The 24,388-nt window shown below is 45.9% G+C and overlaps 1 protein-coding gene across 1 annotated transcript in view; it reads right to left on the minus strand.

Annotated features, from left to right (window-relative positions):
- Positions 1–24,388, minus strand: part of SPOCK1 (SPARC (osteonectin), cwcv and kazal like domains proteoglycan 1) — a 501,413-nt gene that overhangs the window by 246,151 nt on the left and 230,874 nt on the right. The window contains exon 3 of the mRNA XM_059417623.1: positions 21,144–21,189. Within this exon, the coding sequence (XP_059273606.1) occupies positions 21,144–21,189 (46 nt within the window). The remainder of the gene's footprint in view (positions 1–21,143; positions 21,190–24,388) is intronic.

Genomic DNA, 24,388 nt, shown 5'->3' on the forward strand with positions numbered 1-24,388 from the left:
ACGAAGTTTATCTTCATCTAATACGAGAAAACAGCTCCCCAAAATGAGTAAAAGTGAGCAAGACAAAAGAGTCCTCCAAGAATTTCAATGAAAATGATCATCGTTCTCTCTCCCCCGCCCCAGCAAAAGTTGAGGAGGTATTAGTGAACGGGACCACCTGTCCCACTCAAACCCGAAAATTAACACTCTGGGCATTAAGCAGCCAGGTGAGAGCTACCATAATTAATTGTAAACACATCATGTTTCATTAGGATTCTCCTTGATGCTAGTATAAAAAAAAATCAATGATCTTTTCAACTTAATAGCCAATCTGAAAAGCAATTTTAGAAAAATAATTGGTTTCAGAAATGGAAAAAAACACGTGGACGCAAGTATACCTTGCCATTACTTTCTGGAGCTTTACAAGGCCATTCCCAGGACTCATATAATATTTATAAGAAATAATTATACTCCAAATGATTATTATACCAACTGTTGGTTCTAATCAATAGTTAAGGACATAAGCAGAGGAGGGAATTAATTATACACTCAATACCACTCCTGAAAAATAAAAGCAAAATTGAAGGCAATATAAGCATCCAGATGTGGCGGGAGTGAAAAAGTTCCAGTTCTGCGTGCAGTTTCCCAGGCACCAGGGGCTCTTGCTTTTTGCAAAGGCACCCAGGAGGCTAGGACTCAAAATTATGGGGACACAAACCACCTTGCAGGGGAACTGTGGTCACATGGCCCAATCACAAATTCTCTGAAGCACGAATTCTCGCACAGCTTCCTTGGTTAAAAAATGTCTTCTAAGAAGCTTGAATAACCTAAGATAGTCTTTAAGAATGGGATCTATGATAAGGAAAGAAAAAAAAGATTCTAAATAAGAAGACTAACAAGGAAGGGCAGTCGGAAAAATGAAGAGGCCTGAGCCAGGTCAATGAAGAAACCATGGAGGGAAGGAGGGACCGAAGCAGGCGGGGGCTGAGCACAGCCCAGGCTAAGAACAAGGCCAGGAGAGGAGGCTGGGTGGCACAGTGGAAAGGGTGGGGCAGGGAGCAGTGAGGGCAAGAGAGATGGCGGGGGAGGGAGGGCGTGGCCCAAGACCTGGCATGTAGCCAGCTCGGTTTCCACACTAAGGTCAGGAGCAGCCTTGGATACACCATATCCACTGCGTAGCCTACTGGCAACCTCACCTGCGCTAGACTTGCCCTGGGTTCAGGTGCCATCGGCCACATAGACATTTTGGGTTCTGCCCTGGTTGTAGAATGAATGGAAATACCTTATTTCTGCAGCAATCTTCCTTCTGCTTGCTTCTCAGTAATGATCCAGAGCACAGAAAACCTTACAGATACATCTCTTCTGGACCCCAGCTACGCAATTACGCATTACCATGTAAGTTTACAAGGAACTTTAAAAAAAGAAAGGATGCTTCTTTCTTGGGGAAAAAAAAAAAGGCCGTGTGTTAACTCTTTTCTATCTTCCCACACATTATTTGGAGGCCAAGAATTGGCTACAAAGCTAAGTTGAAATATAAGAAAATTTACTCTTTGGGTTTCATTTCTAAGAAAGGAAACAAAGACAAGTATACGTTTTCTCAGCCCTTGTCCCCTTTTAAATCCTATAGCATCTTTAGCTATATATACTGATACTTAGCCCCTAATAACAACAAAATGAAGTCTTTAATTGTTCTCTAAGTATTTTCCCTCTAATTGTCTACTTTATTCATTCATTCACTCAACATCTGCCAAGCATCCTCTGGGCTAGGGTCACAGGTCTGTGTGACATACCATGCTGTCCTTGGAACTCACAGTCTAGAAGAAAAGCCTGTTTCCATCATCATCTGTGAAGCAGAAAGCAGAAGCAACACCTGCCTCTATGGGCTCACAGATACCCACGGACACCCATCTCTATCACAAAGTAGAGGATACTTACAAAAGCTTAAGACAACTAATATGAATAAACAGTATGCTTGGCGGCCATGAATGGAGTTTTGGAGTCAAAGCTGGGTTCAAAGTCTGGCTGTAGCCCTAACTTGCTCTGTGACTCTGGGCCTCTGCAAACCTGTTTCCAGCCTTCTTATGTGACTGTAAACATTCGAGGAGAGAGTTCCTATAAATGGCTTAGTACAGAAGCCGGAAAAGAGTCAGTACTCAGAACCACCAGGTGTCAAATGATGTCTGTCAGCTATTAACGATCATGCCTGAGGCTTTGAGAAAAATTCACAGAGACTGATGATAGTTTTCACCTACCACTGTTGTCTCCCAGTCAGAGAATCCTGGCCAGGCAGGCCCACAGCACATTTCCTGGGTTCTTCAAGAAAAGGAAACTATTCTTTACATCAAAGTCGAAGATCATGTTGAGATCCAGAGCCCAAAACCCCTCTGTCACCATTCTCTACATACTAATTCTCTACCAACTACTACAGATGAAACACGATCTATTTCCTCACCAAACAAAACACAATGGATGAGTGCAAACCTTACAGGAGTCAATTTCCGCCCCACCCCCACCCCTGTGGACACTGTTGGCTCAGGCATATAACCTGTTAATATGCTACAGAAATATTTTTAAAAGCATGACAGATTTACTTGCAGCAATAGTCAATGAATCCGATGTGGTAATAATTAGAAAAAAACCCAGAAATAACGCAAACCCCAAGAATGGGAGCATGGTTAAACACAGAGCAGTGCTTTAGGAGTACGTACACAGAATTCTATGCATCCACTGAAAATGGATGAAATGACAAAGGAGAGCTCTCTAAGAGCTGCTGAGAACACGGAAGGATGCGGACCGAAGTCAACGTGCACACACACACACACACCAGTCTAGTCCTGGGGACAATTTCAAGAAGTGTGGCCAGAGAAGCTGTTCGGAGTGGTTACCTATGGGAAGAATAATTACGGAATAAAAGGAAACAAGGGAGTTAAAGCCCTTTACTTCTTATTTTATATAATTTTTGAAGATTTTAAAATTTTATTTATTTGACAGAGATCACAAGTAGGCAGAGAGCCAGGCAGAAGCGGGGATGGGAGGGAAGCAGGCTCCCCACTGAGCAGACAGCCTCATGGGGGGCTCAATCCTAGGACCCTGAGATCACTACACAAGCTGAAGGCAGAGGCTTAACCCACTGAGCCACCCAGGCGCCCCTATTTTATATACTTTTGAAGTGAATTTTTTACACCATGTGTCTGTTTGTTTCACTTAAAAAAGAGACTTTACATTTTCAAGCTGTCAGCTCAAAAGCCAAAATGCCTCCCCAAATTATAATTAACAGTGAGCTACAAAGACACAAGTTCAGAGGAAATTAAAATTAGACCTTCCTTGAAAAACTTGACAAACTTCATGATTAAGGCAAATAGTACTTTTAGCACAGCTTTTTTTTTTTTTTAAGTTTTTCATTTTTTTGACCAAAAAAACAGGTCGATAGCTACCTCTCGGTATAATGCAGATTAAAATCTGGTTGTAGAGACACATCAGGATTTGGACCTGGACTTGAACTAGATTTGAACTTTAGGAGACTCTAAACCAAGAACAAAAACCTATGGCCCAGGGGCCATATCCGGGGCCAAATCTGGCCTGCCGCCACTTTTCTTGTGGCCCACAAGTTAAGAATAACTTGCCCATATTCGAACGGTGGAAAAATTAAAAGATTTTATGACATGTGACATTTTTATGACATTCAATGGTCAGTGTCCATAAATAAAGTTTTACTGGAACACAATCAGGTCCACTCATTTGCATACTATCTACAGATGATTACACACTACAGGCAAAATTGAGTTGTAGCAAAAGAGATCATACAGGGCCCAAATCCTAGAGTATTTACTATCTGTCCCTTTATGGAAAAGGGTTGCTGGCCTCTGCCCGATACAACTAACTTAACTCAGTTTCCTTCACTATACAATAATACCAGCAATAGCCCCAATTTTACAGGGCAGTTGTGAAGACTGAGTGTGTAGTCACGTGGGGAAAATACTCACGTGAAGACAATATAATCATGGGGGGGGGGGCGTTTTTAAATGTTGTTTTTCACATTTCTTTTTTTTTTTTAAAGATTTTATTTATTTATTTGACAGACAGAGATCACAAGTAGGCAGAGAGAGAGGAGGAAGCAGGCTCCCTGCCAAGCAGAGAGCCCGACGCGGGGCTCGATCCCAGGACCCTGGGATCATGACCTGAGCCGAAGGCAGAGGCTTAACCCACTGAGCCACCCAGGTGCCCCTGTTTTTCACATTTCAATATTAAAATCACACTTCTCTTTCTTTCTTTTTTTTTTCTTTTAATAACCAATGGCATTATCATTTTTTTTCGTGGTACCTAAACAAACATATCTCTGCACTGATGGCATCAGAGATCAGGTGAAAGAGGGCAGAGACTGCCACATGCAGGTTATCACTTTGGGCTATAAATGTGAGGACCATTACCTTCAGGGGTACGTGTCCACGCTCCCTGGTCCTACACCTGCCCCTTATCATCATGATTCTCGTTCCCAGAACCACTGTTCCTGGGTCTTTCGCAGGGGCCGTTCACAGAGCCTGGATCAGTGCTACAGCACGGCCAGGCCCCTCCCTGAGCCAGACCGTCCCCATTTTCCCTGAAGCTGCCTTGGCTTCTGAGCACAGCTTTGGGCAGCTGAATCTCAGAGAGCTGGTCAGGAAGACACATGGAATGTCCTCAACACATAGGCATAGGCTGTATTACTCTACAGCCCAAGAAGAACAAGAGCAGGCTCCAAGGCACATCATGAGAAACAGGGACAGTGTCTACCAGTCCAAGAGAATGGGAGCAAATGCCCCAAGCTTGATTATCTGGGAAACGCTGTGCAAATCACACTCTCCTGCCTCTCTGTGGATCCTTCCAACACCTCTGCAGGTTGGGAGCACCATCCCCATTCTACAGTGAAACTGAGGCCCACTGAGGTCACATGATAGAGCTAAGGTCCCTACTCATGGAATGGGGACGCCAGAAAGAGTAGTCTGTCTTCTATCCTTTTCCACAGTGGCTCTCAAATGAGCACATCAGAATCCCCCTGATTGCTGGGTCCCAAACTTCAAAGCCTCCACATTCCACATTCCTCCATTCTGAGGCAAGGCTGGATAATTTGCATTTCTAACAAGTTCTCAAGTGAGACCAGCCTGATGGTCTGAGGGCCACACTTTGGGAACCAGTACTGAGTCACTGTAACAGTAAGACCCTCGCTCCCTCATCAGCTTTTCCACCTCCTGCTCCTTGAACCAAATCCTACCCAACCGCACCTACATAGGAGAATACATCCTTGTCTGTTTGCCTCTCTGCCTTTAAGAAAATCACTCTTTTCTTCCCATTGCTGTCTTAGGGCTGACTACAAGACCATCAGTCCTGACTGGCCAGTCATTAGTTCTTAGCAAATGATTTCCCTTCTCTGGGCTCAGTTTCCTCCCTGTGAAGGGCAAAAGGCAATGAATGATTCTCAAGAGAGCTCCTAGAGGAGCAACAAACTGGAGGCCCTGATTGGGGCAGAGCAGCCTCCCTCCCCTCTGTGCTCACTGTAAATCCAGGCAGGGTGTGCCCCCCCTCCCCCGCAAGGGGTCCCCCCAGTGCTGAATGATCTGCTAGGGACAGACAGAAACAGAATCACACAGGCACTAGAAGGATGCCTCCAGTCAGCTTCCAATGCCTGCATGACACTTGGTTTCAGGTAGTAAATAAACTTGTGTGTCATCCGAGGAGATGATGAGGAAAATCCAAACATCATCACCCGTCCTAAAAGAATGCTTATTTCTCTCTCAGTTTGTGGTAAGACACAAATGCTCCTTCCCAGTCCTATATCTCCTCAGAACCTTTCTTTGACTAAAGACCTCATCTCTGCCTCTAAAGAGCTTTAAACCCTAGGAGACTCGAAACCAGGAACAGAAACCTGTGGCCCAGGGGCCAAATCCAGGGGCAGAACTGGCCTGCCACCAGTTTTTGTGTTAAATCATCTAAAATGATTTAATGTTTGCTATTTCCACTGGGCACTGAAAGGATGTGATGTCAGAGCGGGCTCTGTGCCCAGGGCTTAGGCTAAAGCCAGACATTCCACAGACATGGGGCTGATGGTCCAGTGGGGCTGACTGGGGCACCTGATGCACCAGGGCCTACTCAGAGCCAGCTGCTACTGGAGAGCAAAGTGGCTCAGCCTTGACACTACTGACATGTTAGGCTAGGGTGCCGTGGGAGGCCTCCAGCCCAGTCAGTGGGCTGAAAAAACCAAAACCAAAACCGTGTAAAGAAATTGCCAAATACCCCCAGCATGGAAGGGGTGGAGGTACTTCCCAGTCAACACTACTGCTGTAGACACACAATGCGCGTCAGGAAGAAAACCCAGGCTTCAGAGCCAGAAGCCAGGCGGGGGTTCAAAGCCCCCATCAGCCACCACACCACCTTGAAGACCTTGGGGAAGTCCTTTTCTTTCCTATGCTTTTTATTTTTAAAGAGGGACTCACAGTAACCTTTTAAAATGAAAGTATATGAAATATTATCAAGTAAGAACTAAAATTCCTCTTTTCCTTCCCGCCCATTCCTCAGAGATCAAAGGTTACAGTTTGGTGTTCAGGTATCTGACCTGCAAACACAAGCCCCCTCAGTTACAGACATACACCAACATTCCATTTTAGTGACTCAAGTCCTATTAGATACCCTGCTGTGCTTTTTTATAAGGCTATCACCAATATCAGGGATGTTTTTCCAGGTGACGGTGTATACACTTCCTGAACCTTGTTTAAAAGAAGCTGCTGAGTATTTTGCTCTCAGGATATGAACCTGTTTTAAAAGTTCCCCAGTTTTAAAATGGGAGCAACCATGTTTTCCTTATCCAGGTATCAGTGGCAACAAGACAGTGCATGTGTACACACTTTTTTCTTCAAAAAGAGAAGACAGTATTTGCATACTCTCCATAAATGGGAATTACTCTTCTTCTGGACAACTACTAAACTAGGCAGTTACTTTGTGCCTAGTCCTGCACTGGGCCCCAGGAGATACGCAAATACATAAGACACAGTCAGGGAATCAAATAGTAAATAGTTCTAGAAAAATTATTAAATCACAACTATGTAATGATATAAGGTATAGTCTATTAGGAGAGAGTGAGCCAACTGCATCTAGGGCCAATGAGAGTAGATTTCCAGGGCGCCTGGGTGGCTCAGTCATTAAGCCTCTGCCTTCGGCTCAGGTCATGATCTCAGGGTCCTGGGATCGAGCCCCGCATTGGGCTCCCTGCTCAACGGGAAGCCTGCTTCTCCCTCAGCTGCTCCCCCTGCTTGTGTTCCCTCTTTCACTGTGTCTCTGTCTGTCAAATAAATAAATAAATAAATAAGAGCTGGACACATCACGTAGTATGGGTGAGGGCAGGAATATTCTAAGCACAGAGAATGGGAATGTGTGCAGGCTCCAGCGCAAGGTATTTGCTAATTACTGCAGTAGTACAGTAAATTCTTAAAGAAGCGGTCACACAACTCAACGATGAAATAATTGCGATTCACCCTACCCTCAATTACAATTCTAACTCCCTCTGTGCTATCTGAAAATTCTACCACCCAGATCAACTTCCACTGTGCACACTGAAACAATCAAAGAGACCAGAAATCAAGGTTCTAAGAAAAATGAAAACATCCAGAGCGAAGAAGAAAAATGTGAATAACAGTCACAAAGACAGGAGCCACTGAAGCTACTCTACAGAAAATCTCCTGCCGCACAGTTAGCCCAACGGCCTCACAGGATCATCTCGAAGGAGGACCCCGCACCTCCTTGCTCTGACGCTTCAGCCTAAATGTCCCTGGAGACAGAGACAGCCCCTCCCCTTTCTCTTCCAGGGCAGACCCCCTCGGTGACCTGATGCAAACACAAGGCACAAACTTCCCAACTACATAATAATCCCTCTTTATCTGAGTTTCATGATCTCGTCTTTGCTGTCGGGGATAGCAGGAGGTTCTAAACACGGAGGGAGGCATAGTTGATAGGCTAACAGAACCTCACTGAATCCTGCCTGTGCTTCAGATCTCTCCAACACCACAAGCTGTCGGAGGACAGGAATTCGTGCAAGAGTGCCCTCTGGAGGCTGGGCCAGGGGAATCTGTCCATGTGGCTTTGGCTTTCAAAAATAGACAAAAAGACACACGGAGGACTAGGCTTTCCCTGCTCGTGGAGACCAGCCTCATCTACACCTTCCGGCCCTTGGGGGCTTCTCTATAAAGACGATGGCTTCCCAGTTCCTTCATGCACTGCCCTTACCCTTGAGCATCTGAACGGAGAACAAAACCCTTTCTCTCTCCATGGAGGACAGTCTTACACTGAGCAACTTCCATGCATTTGGAAATTTATGACGGTGTCTGCAGATCTAGCAAGATAAAACATGGAACCAAGGCTGGAGATTCCCCTGCCATTCTTGCCAAAAACTCCAGAATCCATTCATGGAAGTAGGATTGTTTCCAAAGGATGGAAGTGAAGATCTAAACTGGACTGGATAGATCACTTTCCTTTATAAGGAACACCAAATAATCCTGCTATTTTTCTCACACAAGTCCCTTGTATTTGATACTTCAATTGTATACAACCGAACCCATTTACTTCTCAGGTGTTCTTTTAAAGCTGCATAGACTGCACTTGGTTAAAATGAATCTACCTCGAGGTACCAGTTAAGCAAACTGTTTGAAGACATCCTGCAGGGAGTAACTGCTATTATAAAATAAATTATCAACTCTCAACAGACCTGCCTTATCATAGAATGATGTAAATTAAAAGTCAAAAGGAAGGTCCATGGTAAGTACCCCATCCTCCAACAGCAAACCAGCAGAGTGGCTGCCCAGTCTTAGGTACGAACATTCCAGCAATGGTGACTCATCCCTCCCAGCAGATACCCCTTCCCTTTATAGCTTGAGTTATGAAAAGCCTGTACTTAGAGTGAGATGAGGAGTGCATGGATGGCTCAGTGGGTTAAAGCCTCTGCCTTCAGCTCAGGTCATGATCCCAGGGTCCTGAGATCGAGCCCCATGTCAGGCTCTCTGCTCTGCAAGAGCCTGCTTCCTCCTCTCTCTCTCTCTCTCTGCCTGCCTCTCTGCCTACTTGTGATCTCTGTCAAATAAATAAATAAAATCTAAAAAAAAAAAAATTGTTTAGGGGCGCCTGGGTGGCTCAGTGGGTTAAGCCACTGCCTTCGGCTCAGGTCATGATCTCAGGGTCCTGGGATTGAGTCCCGAATCGAGCTCTCTGCTCAGCAGGGAGCCTGCTTCCCTCTCTCTCTCTGCCTGCCTCTCTGCCTACTTGTGATCTCTTTCTGTCAAATAAATAAATAAAATCTTTAAAAAAAAATCGTTTAGAGTGAGATGAAATCTATCACTAACTCCCATTCACTTTTTCTGGAACTATCCTTGGGTGCCAAACAATCTTCTGCTTCTTCTCTACAAGAACCCAACCAACATCTGAGTATAGCTCTTATATCCAAAGGAGTTCAAAATTCCACCCACTATGCTGGCTTATATGGAGGCTTGTCCCCACCCAAGGGCTTATGCCACCTCACCCCCTACTTTTAAAACTACATATGAAGCCCTTGAAACCATTTCCAAATGAACAAATCTGTCCCTTGGTTAGAGTGTTCACCCCTACACCGACAGCGTAACTTCTCCTCCTGCCTAACCACTGACAGAAAAGACAACTCAGGATCAAGCTGTAACATGTGTAAACTGCATCCTTCTGTTCTCCCCCCACCAAAAAAATTAGCCATCATGCTCAGAATTCTGTGGGCAGCTCAGAATTTGCTACAACATGTAACATGAATTTGGCAATATCTTCAAATAAAATGTGCATTTCATTAAACATATGAGCATCTGGACACATCTGAGAAGCAGGGATGAATGTGTCCACGCGTGCACATGGGAAGTGTCTCCCCCCATGTGAAGCTCCCATGTGATACCTTTGCATTCCCTGGGCTTGCAGCAGGGTACAGGAAAGAAAGTTGACATTCATCATCACCCACTTGCATGTGGGTTTGAATTGATCTACAGTCTCAGCGTAGAGGACGGTGACTACATTCAGGCATCAAAATTCCAGCTTAGATTCTGAATTTCTGACCAAGGACACTGGCTCTACCTGCCACCTGGCTGATAAGAAGAGATCCATTTGCTTCTGCTAATTGGCACCAAGATCTTCTGAACTTCTTGTCCCTGCCAGAAAAAGCCCAGAACTCTCACTTCCAATGCTAATCAGTTACCAGAAACAAAATAATCAGAGTATTCCCTGATGGAGACACAGGGCATCCATTCTTCCTGATGTTGTCAATTTTATCCGTGTTTCAAGCCAGGCCTTACGAAGTCTGTGTACTCTGTATTTTTCTGGCTTATCATTGAATTAACTTGCAGAATTGCACTTTGGCTGTCAGCCATCATGTAAGGAAGAGTCAGAGGAGGAAGCAGTTAGAACTAGTGGGTGTGGTATTTACTGTCAGCCACAATGAAGAGCACAGCCCTGGACAGCCCTGTTAGAGAACTCAGGTGGAGGAAGGCAACTCTAGCCTCAGTACCAGGAACCCCTCAAATCTCTCCAGTCTTACTTTCACTGCAAGGGCATATATGATGGTGTGTTTCCTTCCTTCCTTTGGTTGTTAGGAAACTCTAGGGCCAGCTCTAGAAGTGTGCAAGGAAATGGACATGTTTTGAGTAGTTCCCCTTGCTGCAGCTTTAATTTACTTCTGTTTCCTTATATCCAAATAGTGTCCATCTATTCATCTTTTACCTGATACTTATATATTCCCAAATGTTCCATTTTCAAGAATGGGAGAGAGAAAATTATTAAAAAAAAAAAAAAAAGTCAGGCTGTGATGCATTTGGTTACAGATCTGAGGGTCACTAAGTGACATTTCAAGTCAATTTCTGCAAAGAAAGTGACCATTCGTGGACCTGAAATGAACGTAGTGGGAAAACAGGTGTCTTTCTCTCCCGATCTTGACATTAGCAGGTGAAGAAGAGGCTGGAGTAAATGTGAGTTAGGGCTCTCTGGATGGCACTGGCCCGGGGCCAAACCAGGCAGGGCTGGAATGTCACACTGGCTCCCATGGGCTCAGAAGAACCATCTTTCCCCTTACTGGGGTCTTCTCCCCTTGGCAGTGAACGCCTCTCATGATGTCTACCTTCTCCATCCCTTTCTGTCATTCTTCTTGGCCAAAAAAAGAGCAGGAACAACGCAGGGCCAGGTGCTGAACGTGACACCCATCCCCTGCCGACCGCTCCTCCAGGCCAGGCTGCTGGTACCCCCGGCATGGCCCAAATACCCCCCACCCCAGAGCAAGGAGACTCAGCACCTGACTAAATGCCTCCTGATTCATGTGCCTTCACTAGGGCTCTTCGGGGTGTGGCCTGTGCTTCCGAATCCCCGAGGCACCTGTGTCGTGAACTGTGTGAGCTTGAGTGTGCTTCCGTGTGGGCAGGGGTGTGTGTCCCTCTTCTCAAGATTAAAACAATCCATCTCAAGGTGGTGTGGGAGGCCACAGAGACACAGCAGTAATAACCCAGCACTCTGCCTGGGGCTCGGGTTTCCATCAGGCTCCTTGCTCCTGACATTTCGCGTCAGGCCTCACAGTGTCCGAGAGCAGTCTGCGCACAGATGACTTGCACTCAAGCAGTGTGTCCCCAGCTCTGCTAGACACTGCCTCCAGGTCCGGAGAGGGGGAACCCCAAGGACTCACCAGCCTCCAGAGCATACACACCGCAAGTCAAAGACAAGGTCTGACAACAAGGTCTCTGGCTTCCTCTCTGAGAGAAGCCACAGACTAGAAGTCCAAAGACACACCTACCCACTCACAGGCTTGTTGTTGTTGTTTTTAACAACTTATGCACAAACACTGAAGAAATTAGGTTCCACACACATGTCAAAACTTCTTCATCTCCTGCTCCCTTCAAGGAATGAGAAATTCTGTCACCCCTGGGTCCCAGACCCGCACGACCAGCCTCAGCTGACGCTGCATCACGGTCCCTCTCTGGAGACGGAGTTGGTGCTGTCTTGTCCCGCACACCATTCTCCCCCTGTTGCTGCACAGGGGACCTCAATGTTCACCGTCTCTGCTCTGGGGGTATTTCCAGGCGCCCACCAGAGAGATCTTGAGAGACAAATGGAGAAAGAGTGAAACAGCCTGAGAAAGCAATGGCTTACACTTTCCTTATCTCTCTTAATAAATGTGTTTTTCAAAAGAAGCAATCCTATCAAACTCCACTTGGGAGCAACTGAAAGCTCAGCTCTCAGGAAACATTACTTCCCATCCACTGCTGCCCACCTCCCCCTGGCTTATCTCCAGATAGCTACTCAGCCTTGAGAGGCCCCCATGACACCTCCTGGGATCCCTTTTCTGAGCCTCACCAAGCAGCTGCTGACCGGCCTGGAGCGTCCAGAGTGCCTCAAACACACCCTCGGGCGGATCCCATTGCCCACAGGTCCCGCTCTTCACCACACAGGTGCTGAATGCGCTGAGGAAGGCCTCCTCGACATTCCTCCTCACACATGGAACCACCGAGCCCCTACCAGGTCATCAGTCAAGCACGTGATTCGACAATTCCCTGATCAGTTAGCTCGTGCGCTGGATCAGGTAAGCGGGCATGGGGAAAACTTCAAAGAGCCTTCCAACTCTAGGAATCCAGAACAAAACACTGTCCCTTCATCTTTTACCAAAGCTTTGTCACCTTTATTGTGATCCTTTTTGTTAAGACTGGGTCGGGCCTTACATCAGCAGTTTGACAGGTTGTAGGTGCAAGCAATGTCCATTTCTATTTTTGTAGAGGAGGAAGAAACAGGCTCAGAGAAGCTAAGCACTTGCCTCAGTACACACAGCTTCCTGAAGGCCAGAGCTGGGGATTGAACCCCAGCACTGAGCCTGAGAACCGAGGACCTTTCTGATATACCACACTGCCTCTCATCCTGCGTGGCATTTACGGCCGAATGGACATCAGACAGGCCTCCTGCAGTGAACTCAGCCATGTAACATAACTGAGGACCTCTACAAAAAGCAAAGTCTCCATCTCGGGCATGGGACCTGTGGGGACACAGGTGATGCTGGCGGCCTCCCTCCCAGCAGCCGCCTCCCGGCTGTGAAAATGCTCTAATCCATTCTACAGTCTCCGATGAGGAAAATTTAAACAGCATTATTGATTGATTTTAAAATTCAGCTGACATTTTTTCCCTGTTGAGAATTTCCCCAAACCAGGGCTGTTTCATTAGGGCTCCACAAATACCATATAATTAATTCAGAGGCTGTTATTCTAGCAGGCGGAATACAGCAGAATGGATTCCCCCCCCCCCCGTTTTTATAAAACTAACAGTACATTTTATGAGTTTGGGAAAAGGTAATAAACACGTCTTTTAAATGGATTTGTCCGTGCTGAAGGAACCTCTTAAACACAGTAAGAAAAGCCACAGAGCCTCATAATTGCAAGGGGGATTTTACTACCCCTCATGATTCTCTATCATTCTGCCCAAAGGGTAGAACGCAACCCAGAACAGCTTGGTTCTGGAGGCACAGGGGAGTGGGAGTTCCTAGCGAAGCCTGGGGGAGGCCGACGCACAACACTGACAGAGTCATTGGCACCCCCACGAGGAAGCGGGGCCCACAGTCATAGCTGGGGGTACTTGGCTGGCAACAAAGTGAGGTTAAGTGGGCACGAGCCATACACTGACTCGTGGCCCTCTGCAGCACGAAGTCATTGAGTCTCCACGAATGCCCCACGAGGCGGGGGTCGCTAGCCCCGGAGGAGAACGCAGAGTAAGGTACTCCGCAGTGTGTAGCAAGCTAATGGCGGGCTAAGACGACAGCTGGAGCCCTTGAGACCCTGCTCTCCCTCCGCCCCCAGCGGGGCCCGCAGGTCCGTGAGAAGACCAAGTACCTCCGACTTTGGCCTTTCTTGCTTTTTATTCTGAGCCTCCCTTCCCACCCCAGATAGTTTAAAGGCCCGTTTAATTCCACTGGTTTTACTGCAGCTATATTCATACCTCATTGGCTAAACTGTAACCTTTGAAACTCGAGCATCGGGCTCAGATTCTCCATGTTTCCTTCCTTTTACGAGTTAAACATACAGACTCTGTGCTGTCTGAAACCATGAGAGCTTAACTATCGTGGGTGGAAAAGACCTCGGGAAGCCCCTTTTTACTTCAGAAATAGGCTAAGTGAAGTCCAGAAAGGCCACGTGATTTGCCTGAATTTACCACATTGAAATAGTGGCAGAGTCAAGACCCACCTCAGTCCCTTCCTGAAATACCAGGCTCTCCAAGCCAAGTGACTTCAGGTCAGAATCAGCTGGAGTGGGTTAGAGATGCTAAGGAAAGCAGTCTGGATAACAAAACAGCATCAGCATAACTGTCTGCCAATGGGGGAACAGTGGCTAAATGGTAGCGCATTAATATAATGCGACAGAACACTAGAAAGGCACTAACTAGATCTACAACCACCGCACCAAAGACCCTCGGAAACAATTTTTCAATGAAATGAACAGGTTAGAGAAGGAAAACATTTATTTCTAGAGGTCAACATGTAATGTAACATCTTGCTTGCCGACATGCCCCTGTGACCTCAAAGTATAAGAACATGGAGGGAAAAGTGCTTTAATGAGGTGGCCCTTTAGGGAAAAGGAGCAAGAAGGGGCACCCGTCGGATTTCAATCTTTTATGTGATTTTTCTTTCTTTAAAATAAGCAAACAGGCCAAGGCAGCCAGAGATGAAAGTTGTGACTTTTAACTCGCTCTAACTTCAAAGCAGATAGGCTGTGTAAAAAATGGGAGCAGACGAAGATGTGAATTAGCAGTGTTCTGTTTCTTCTCTGGCAGAATTGACTCTGAAAAGTTAAAAATCAATACTTGAAAAATTTAAAAAAAAAAAAAAGCAGTAACTATTTTACTGCCATAATCAGGAAAGAGAAGGGACAACAAAAGGAGAGAAGCTAATGGAACGGGAAGGTATGGGGTGGGAAACGGGTTCCCGGGAGGTGAGAGGGGCTGTCACTTAGGGGAAAGTGTCACGGTGACGTCACGCGAAAGGCAAAGAGGGAGAAACCGAGCAGACCAGACATGAAAGGACCAGGGGGAAATTATTAAGATATTAAGATGCTTTCCACAAACCAGACCGGATGCCTCTGAAAATCAGCAGCTCCAGCGATCCGATAAGGTGAACAGATACTTAAACACTGAGCAATGTTCAAGGCAGTATGAATGCAAATCAGAGGCTCTTTTGGGGGGTGAGGTTCAATTCCACATCAAGAGGAAAGCTGTGAGGACTGAAGGTTTCTTTTAAGCCTAACATGTAAAATTTCAGATTAATCTAGAGGAGGGAAAAAAAAAATCCTCTTCTGAACAATCATTTTACAGATAAGCAATCTTGCCCCCCTGGCTTCCCCTTTAGAACTGGGACAAAACATGGATGCCGCCCTAATCCACGGGGCTCCGGTTCCAGAAACACAGCCGGAACGTGGAAAGGACTCTCTCCTTTTGAGTCTTAGAATTTCTGCTTCAAAACAGTTCAAGGCTTTGGTCAGAATTTGAGCTTGTTGGGATCTTGGGAAAATAGATGGAAAGTCAAAGGGCAAGGGTTTTCTTCTTTTCCTCAATTCAAGTGAACAGCGTGAGTGAAAAGGACCCCTGACTTTCTGAGCTTTATTTTATCTGGAGATCAATTCCTACAAGTTCATATTCTGCTCTGAACATCACCAGCATCATTGGAGATTCAGTCACAGCCTGGCCGCTCGGGAAGAACGATTAGTATTCACTACAGAAGAAAAAACATTATCCTTAAAACCAACAGCTGTACACTCCATCTAAAACATTCATTTATTCCACATTAAAGGAACTCGCTTGTTTCAAAAAGTTCCCTGATAAATCTCCCTTCAGCCATTTGTCCTCAAAAGGCTTGTCTCATCGAGCAGAACTTCATACCCACACAAATCGGCGGGCTCTTTCCTGAGTGAACCATGCATGGCTACAGGAGAGAATCTCAATTAATTAATGTCCCCATCACTTGAGGACTCCGTCAAGTAATCAGAATTCCATTCCAAAAATAAGGTCTTTGTTACACACATAAATGACCTTCCCAACCTCCCAATACAAAAAAAACAAAAACAACCTTTGATTCAGCAAAAACTTTGGTGATGAAAGCTTCAATTTTTTTATTTTTTTTTTTTTTTCAAAAAAGACTGGCCAAGAAACTTTGAAATGACTTTTTAGAACTCGCTTTGCTTCTCGTTCATTCTCTATTCTATAACAGAAAGCAACACCTTTTATTCTTTTAACACAACACCGTGGTCTGGTAAATTGTCTCTGCCTTTCTGCTCCAAGCCCCACTTCCTCAGCCACCCCACTCTAAGGAAAAAGAGAACCCTTGGGACAGCACCCTTATTACCACACTGAAGGTGACTGTTACTAGGGAAGGTTGGTAGTTACAGCACAGGCAGCCTGATCCACAGGCACAGGCTGAGTGAGGCCAAGTTGTAACAGAAAATGCCCCCTCAACTCACACTGACCTATGTCAGTCATAGTAACACTTGACATCTTATGGATTTCTCAGTTTCTGAGACCAACACTTCTCGCCCGACCCACCCCCGCCAGCCCCAGTTCTTGCTGCCAGCCCCCAGCAGCCCCCTTCCCAGTATATACACGCTCTCTGAGCTTAAGACCTTAGATGGATGGCCTCTGACTGACTGATAATTGGGAGCATCCCACAGAGAGCCCTTTCTTACTAGGGTCCCTATTATCCAGCACAGCACGGTGAAATGTGGAGCATTTGACAACCGTTTATAGGTAGATGCGAGGAAGGAAGAAAGGAGCATGTTAAGAGCCTGAACCTCTTCAGCCCCCAAAATGAGGATCTGGGGTGCACCACTGTGGTGACCTATCCTCCCGGTGTGAAAGAGGCCAGCTCTGCCTGACCCCGGGAGCTCCAGAGCATCACAAGTCTTAAGGACCCCCAGAAGGGAAGAAAGGAAGAGAAAAATAAAACCCAAGTGGAAAAGGAAGGAAGCAACAGGGGGAGACAAAGGTTAACAGGAGGAAGAGGGAATGAAAAAGATTAATTGCTGAAGGAGCACTCATGGAGCACTTACTGTATGCCAGACATTAACTCATTTCATCCTTTTCCTGGTGTTGTCACCACATTTGAAGGCATCGATGCAGAGAAGTGAAGCAATTTGCCAGAATCACTCAGCTAAGAGCTGGTGGGGTCAAGTTCCAAACGTGGAGAGTCTGAATGCAAACCCCAAGTCCCCCCCACCAACACCACACTTACCAAAGCGCATCCCACAGAACATGCTACTTTCTCTGGGTACCTGATAGGCGTGGAGCGAAAAAATAAAAATGAAAGCATGCGGTCAAAGGCAGATTGAGAAAAATGGGAAGTTAAATGGGATTCTTTACCAAAAGACTTCTCTGAGCTTTTCAATCACGAATGAGGTGAATCTCCAGGAGAAGCACAGAGTTTATGTGCGTCCCGAACTTACTGCACCAAGGACTGTTTTCTTAGAGAAGCACTTTGCTGGACCAGACACCACTTCTGGAAACAGAAACCTCATACCTGCTCCTCACCCACTATGTGTGCTCAGATTTGCTAGGGGCCAGGTGATGAAATATCAAGGTAGAGCAAGAGAGGCCACCCAAGTCTCTGGGAACGTGTCCGAACGAGGTCCACCCCGGGACCTCCATTCCTGCCCACACAAGACAAGAACCACACACAACAGCCCGTGGTGCCCTCTCCAACCCAGTAGCCTGCCCTGCTCTCCCTGCAGGGCAACTGGCATTGTGGACTTCACAAAGGCAATGTCTCATCTGAGTGTTCCCCTCAGTTCTGAACTCCTCTCTGTCCCTTCTATGAGGAGACCTGGCATTAAATCATTATTATACCCAAAAGGGTGTATACCACTTATCCAAATCTCACAAAGAATTCTCCAAAAGGCCTGAAGTTGATGGCTCTTATATTCCACAGACAGAAACATTCAGGATTCACTTTAGGATAACAAGTTAAAGACGTTTTCAGCCTCTTGAAAGGAGACCACCAAGTGACTTCCTTCTGAGTCAATTACCTGGTAAGGGCTCTCTACAAAGTCCTGTTGTTCCAAGGTCAGTAAATATCCTGAAGCAGAGAGTACAGTTACAAGTAACTGCTTCATCAACACTACGAGTGTCCTAACCACTCGCACCAACACCTACGAGAAGCCGGAGCTCCGGGGGCATTTCAGAGATCCGGCTCCAGGGCTGGATGCTGTGTCTGACCACCTGCGACAGCCAGAGCCCAAAGCTCCAAGGCGATGGAAGGGGCAAGGGACGAGGGAGGGACGTCATCTAGCAGCTGCGCCTTGGGCTCCTCATCACAGCTGCTGAGTCACCAAACTCAGTCCTCTAAATACTGCCTTCACCGTTTCATTCCTCTGCTGAAAACCTTTCTCTGGTTCCCCACTGCCAAGAAAACAAAGGGCAAACTTCACAGATTGGTAGCAAGGATCCGTCAAAACCTGCCTCAGACCCACCGTTCTGGCTCTTCTCCACCACGATCCCTCATGACCCACTCCCACCTTCTCCTCTGCATTTTCAGCCCACCTCGCCCCAAGGCCATCGGAAAGCCATGTCCACTGCCATGCCCTTGCGTAATTGTCACGTAAAACCCTGCGATGTCTTTCAACGAGTGCCCTTGCTACCAGTTCCAAGTTCTCCCCAAACCCAAAACCACTCCAAACATGTTTGATTTCTTTTCAGCATAGGCAGGGAAATGACTTCTCGCTGCAGCTGACAACTTTCACTGGAGTTCAGCAATTCTCCTATTATCTGGAAGATGAAATGCTCTACATCTTCCATGCCTACGGTTTATATTTCACCAAGTGGTGTCAACACTGATATAGTAACCTCCCATTTTTATTGAGCAGCACACAATGTAATTGATGACATCTGCTGGGGCTGATATTTTAAGTGAAGGCTATTCTCAGCTCTGCCTGCTCTCCCCATGGCTCTGTATATAAATAGCCAACAGCAGCTACACCTGAGCTACAAAGTGGGGCTTCTCGGCTAAGGTCCTCAATTATACCCCATAAAGTCAAGAGGTTTTGTCGAAGGAAGATTTATCTAAGCAGATCCAGTTTTCATGCCTGCAGAGCTAGAAAAAGAGGGAGCAGGGGTGGGAATCTGCTGGATATGCCTGCCATCATTCCTAGGAGACAAAAATCCTTCTTTGCACTTTTCGGTTCAGCAGATTTAAGTCTCATGCTCTTTTTGATGCTCAAAGTTTTTATGCTAACCCCCCAATCAAGGCAAGTGATCATATACATCCCCAAGTGGCAAATGAAACTCACCTTCAAGTATTTATCTTTTCCAGTGTATACTAGTGAAAATGAAAATGTCTTCCCCTGGTGATGTTTAAGTATCTGTGTGCAAGTCTTGGGGCAGAGTCAATCTGGTGGTTAGACAACACTTGATCCTCAAAGGACAAGAACCCATTTCTTCTTCAGGGCTGGAAACAATCAGTCTGCTGCCACTCTCCGTTCAGAGGCCTCTGAAAGCAAAATCCTAGAGGGCATGTTTACGGGAGGGTGCATCTGTAAGGCCCAGAGAGGGTGTGATGTTGTGTATCAGAGCTGTTCCAAAATGAAGGTACATCCTTTCAAAAGTAATGTTGAGAAATTTCAACCATTTTCAATGGGAAATTTATAAATTGCATTAGAAATATCTTCATATGCTTTAATGTGGCTTATTGTGACAACTCAGTCATTGGTAAAGTTACAAAGGAGAGAGGCTCGTGGAGGCTGCTAAGATACTGGAAGTCCGGACTGATCTCCAAAGGAAAGCCTTTCCTGAGACCTGCTCCCCAAGAAGCATGCAACAAACAGTAAGGTACCCACCTATAGCTTCACCACTTGCCCTGCCCATACCTACCTTAAGGGCCTTGAACACATCCCACCGAAACTGCTGACCGGGTTACCTCCCCACACCCTGCTCTCAGCATCCCCCAGCATGGGCACCACAGCTTTTGTTTTGTTCCCAGAACCAGGCTTGGTGCTTGTGTACACAGTGGGTATTCAACTTTGAGAATGAATGAATGAGTGAATGTATGAATGAATGAGTGAATGAAATACAATGTTGCCCGACTTGGAGGCATGAACTAAAATGCACATGAAGAAATCCTAACACCAATTTTGTTTAAAAAACAAAAACAAAAACAAAACAAACAAACAAAAAACAGAGTCCAGGGACAGAGGGACCCATTAGAATGACAAAGGAGAGAGGAGCAAGGGGTGCCTTCTAACACATTTATTACATGGCAATTCCCTCCTCGATTTCTTTTTTGTCGATGATGCGACCATCAGGATCGCATCAAACAGTCAAGCCACAGAACTAAACTTCATCCTCAGAAGTGTGAACCTTTGATGCATGGTCAGTAATCTTTTTCCTCCAGGTTTCGGTATTACCTGCATATACATACTTCAAGTACAACCTAGCATCATTTTTAGCCGCCGGTTCTGTGGCTACCGTAGCCACACATGGAACAACAGGGACAGGGAAGTGATTCACAGCAGGTCCTCAGTCTGTCTTAAGTAACTCACAGGAGCACCCTGGGAGTGACTTACAATGGCCATCGGTAGACGGGCTTCCTCCTTGCTGGCATGAGTGCCAAGAGCCCTCTGAGGACCAAGGTTACACCCAAGTGGTCAGTGAGCAGACTCAGAAACAAGCTTCTATTTAGAAGTCATGAAGAAGTTATTTAACAAATGAAATATTAGTGCCCTTGAAAGCCTCCTGAGATGAACCCATTTCTACAAAGAAAGTTTCATTTTTATAGCTCATGTCAATTGCATATTCCCAGGCCAGCCGTTCCACAAAAGAAATCACTGGATTCTACCCAACTCACCAGGTTACTCTGATAAGCATTTTACTCTTAGTAGTGGTGGTGTTTAAATAAAGAAAGAAATAAACCTCCAATGATCGTAGTCAATTCAATACATGTTGAAGAATATGTCTCAGGTGATCTCAGACAAATAACAAAACGGACAAGACAGTTTCTATCACCATGCTCACTTCAGACCCCCAAGTCAGTCAAGTAAGACAGCTCTCTGGCATTCTTAGGAACAGTAACTCAGCATGTAAAGAAGGAAAAATGAGACTGCATTTCCTATGGAATATACAACAAGAAATAATGCATCCTTTACCTTGGTCAAAGGGCTTGTTGGGATTCCAGTTTCTGAAATAATCATCCTATATAAGGAAAAAAAAAATAGAAAACGAAGGTCAGATTTCAGAAAGCTTCTCACATCACTGCATAAAAACCAGCCTTTCTCCCCACCTCCCAAAACACAAAGGAAAACACACACAGCTTAGAAACCTTTCCCCAAACAGACATGCATGTAAAATCAAAAATATCAAGTTACTTTTCAAATTCTTGTCTCTTCAAACTGTATGGATTAAACACCGGGAATAGTAAAAACATTTCAGGCTAATATGGCAACAACGCTGCTTCTCCTGGCTTGACAGATAAACCACGACACCTTCCAAGTGTAAGGTGGATTTGCTATCAATTATCCCGCAGGTGATGCCTTGCTGCCCTCACTTATGATTAAGCCTCTGTGTTTGTAACAGCTGATAATTTCAACTGTCAACATTCCTTTCATGTGGAGACATGGAATTCGTGGTGTGCAGTTCCAGTTTTCCAACACTCACTAAAGTTAAAAACAGACTGGCCCCTCCAGTGTTAGAATGAGCCATGGGCATGCACTGAGCTTCCCCACCATTCCTTCTAGGTGTGTCACAATAAAGTAATAGAGGTCGGCCAAGCTGGCCAATTCAAAACCATGTCCTTCTTGCCTGCTGCTTGTATCAATTTATGCTCTAAGGCTAGACACTTCATTACTTTGAAATTCCCAGGGTCTAGGCCACTCACTTATTCACAGTTACAGGAACTACTTCACTTTTAATAACCTTTCCTTGTTAAAGGCTGCCTGTTCTCTTTATCTTCTGCCCCCCACCCCCAGCTGAGCATTCAGCCACCGGCATTAGCACACCCACTGTCCCCGCAATCAGACTGCCAGGTGAAGAGGCTCCACCTGTGTTTATCATTCCCCGTATCATTTTAAGGGTTGTGCACTTGTTCAGTTAATTTCCTCCTCCATGTAGCTGATAACATTTGCTGCATGTATTTCGGGCAGGTACTCTACATGCCGCAGTTTCAGAGAGCTGCTTACAATTAGGCCTCAATTTCTCTTCCTGAGAAGTTAATTTACATCAAAGTGCACAATTAGTTTAAATTATTGTCCACACTGCCTCCTGCTGCAGTTTATCTCTGACATGATCTCCCGTGAATTTTATCAGCCTCTGTGTTGTTCAATTACCTGGCCTTATTATATCCTTGTTGAGTTCACCTAAGCCCTTAAACAGATTTTAGGAAACTGGATTTGGAGTAAAATCATAACATATTGCTTCTTGGGCAGTGATTCCATTTTCCAGAGCATGAATAAACATGAACCATTTCCTCTGGATCCTGGGGATTCAGCATTAAATTATTTTTAACTCCATGGAATTGGCCCACTTTGCTCTAGCTTTAATGCTACGGCATAAATGACCTCCTCACCCATCTGGTTAGGAAATCTCCAAGGGCCACACCATGAAATGTCATGGAGAACGTTACAAACAAGCCCTCTGCCATATCTCTGTCCCCCTATGATTTTAAATACAATCCTAATCTTTCGAACTGCGTGGCCTGAGACTCAACAGCTAGTATTAAATAAGTTAAGGACTGGACAGTAGGTGGGAAAAATTTAGCACCCTATTTCTTAGTTGGATGGCCGATGGGCTCTCAGCCCTAGACACAACTGTGTTATCCACACATTCTGTTCACGAGGACATGGGAAGAATTAATCCAGGAAGAACCCATCCTCACCAATGGAGAAAAAAATATCAACCTTCCAGCTACGGTCCGTCAATATCCCCTCCGCATACAGAGGCCAGCTTCCTGTCCAATGGCAATGTGGAATCTTGTGAAATATTTTCTACTTGAACATGCTGTTCTGAAACATGGAAGTCCTTGGAAGCTTAAGATGTGTGTCTGACAGGGAAGGACTGGAACCAAAGACAAGTCCCTTTACTGTAATTTCCCATGCCACATTCCCTTTGATGTCAAGGAAAGGTTTGAGCAAGTCTCAAGAGGTGAATATTCGCTAATGATTTCCACCAAGTTTGGAACCTGGCTGGCATGTGAAGCACGCTTCTGGGCCCCCAGTCACTTTTCCAGGTTAACTACAACAGCCAATTTTACAAATTTCTTGGGGGGAAAAAAAACCCCAATTTCAAACACAAAGCCTTTCAGTCATAAAAGCAGGTATCTGCATTAGAATATTTTAAGCTGATTGCAAAGGTAATAATACCACCTAATTGCTGCCAAGATGTAAAAGTGCACCTTGAGTGAATGCTCATTATGCAAAGTGAGTCCTTCAAGCAGCCCCTGGCCCAGCAAGGCCAAGTCCACGAGGAGAACAGTTCCTGGCATCTGACTGCTTTTTGCTCAGCGTTAGCAAAGTGGATGGCCTAAGCAAAAACCAATGAGCCAGGAGCAGGTAAAACCTTGAGTGCCACTCTTTGGCTAGAGCTTAGAGAAACCCTTACCAGAGGCCAAGATCATGAGTATGTGGGAAGCACGCTAGAACCAGAGCCCACCTAGGGGATGGTCAGGGAGCCCTGGGTAGGGGGCACAGCTGCAGCCAATTGGAGGCTGAGATGTCCAGGCACAAAGAGCACCCTGTGACACTGTACCCACTGGGTCTGACTGGCCTGCACATGGGGCAACTCCAAGCAGGTAGGGGCTGGCTCCCTCCATCACCTCCATGTATGCGGGAATGCCCAGGGAAGCAGCATCTCCACTCAAGTGGAAAAAGCCACAGCCAGAAGACTGCCACTTCTAGACCTGCATCCCCTGACCATGTGCTCATATCAGAAGTCCCCCTATTCGGATGCTCAGGGCACATTAGGACAACTGTCTGTGGGTACTGAACCAACACTCCATCAATACCAGGGCTGGTCACTTCTCCAGGTCCCAAGACTGGAGGTGAGGGCAAGGAGGAGAGCTACCTCCCCAACTCATTTCTTATTTTCTATCTAAATCGATAGAGCTACATTCTCTGCATATTGTCCTAAAACGGACCCAGGCCTCCTGTGCTGTGGACAGTGGTGCCAGTTTCCTTGAGCTACAACTCCCATGCTGGCAAGTACTGTCCTTATCCCCATACCACCCCAATTCTGCACTGCACCCAAGTGTGCTCCTGCTGCACGGACCCCAGAATCCCTTCCGGATACTCTCACAATGCAGGACTTGAAGGCCCCTGACCTCTCATCTTCCTTCTGGCCCAAAAATGTGGTGACCTGCTGGCATTCAGCCTGTGGGGGAAGAAACACCAGATAAGTCCCA

This window comes from Mustela nigripes, chromosome 12, assembly GCF_022355385.1.
Source record: "Mustela nigripes isolate SB6536 chromosome 12, MUSNIG.SB6536, whole genome shotgun sequence".
NCBI classification, from domain to species: Eukaryota; Metazoa; Chordata; class Mammalia; order Carnivora; family Mustelidae; genus Mustela; species Mustela nigripes.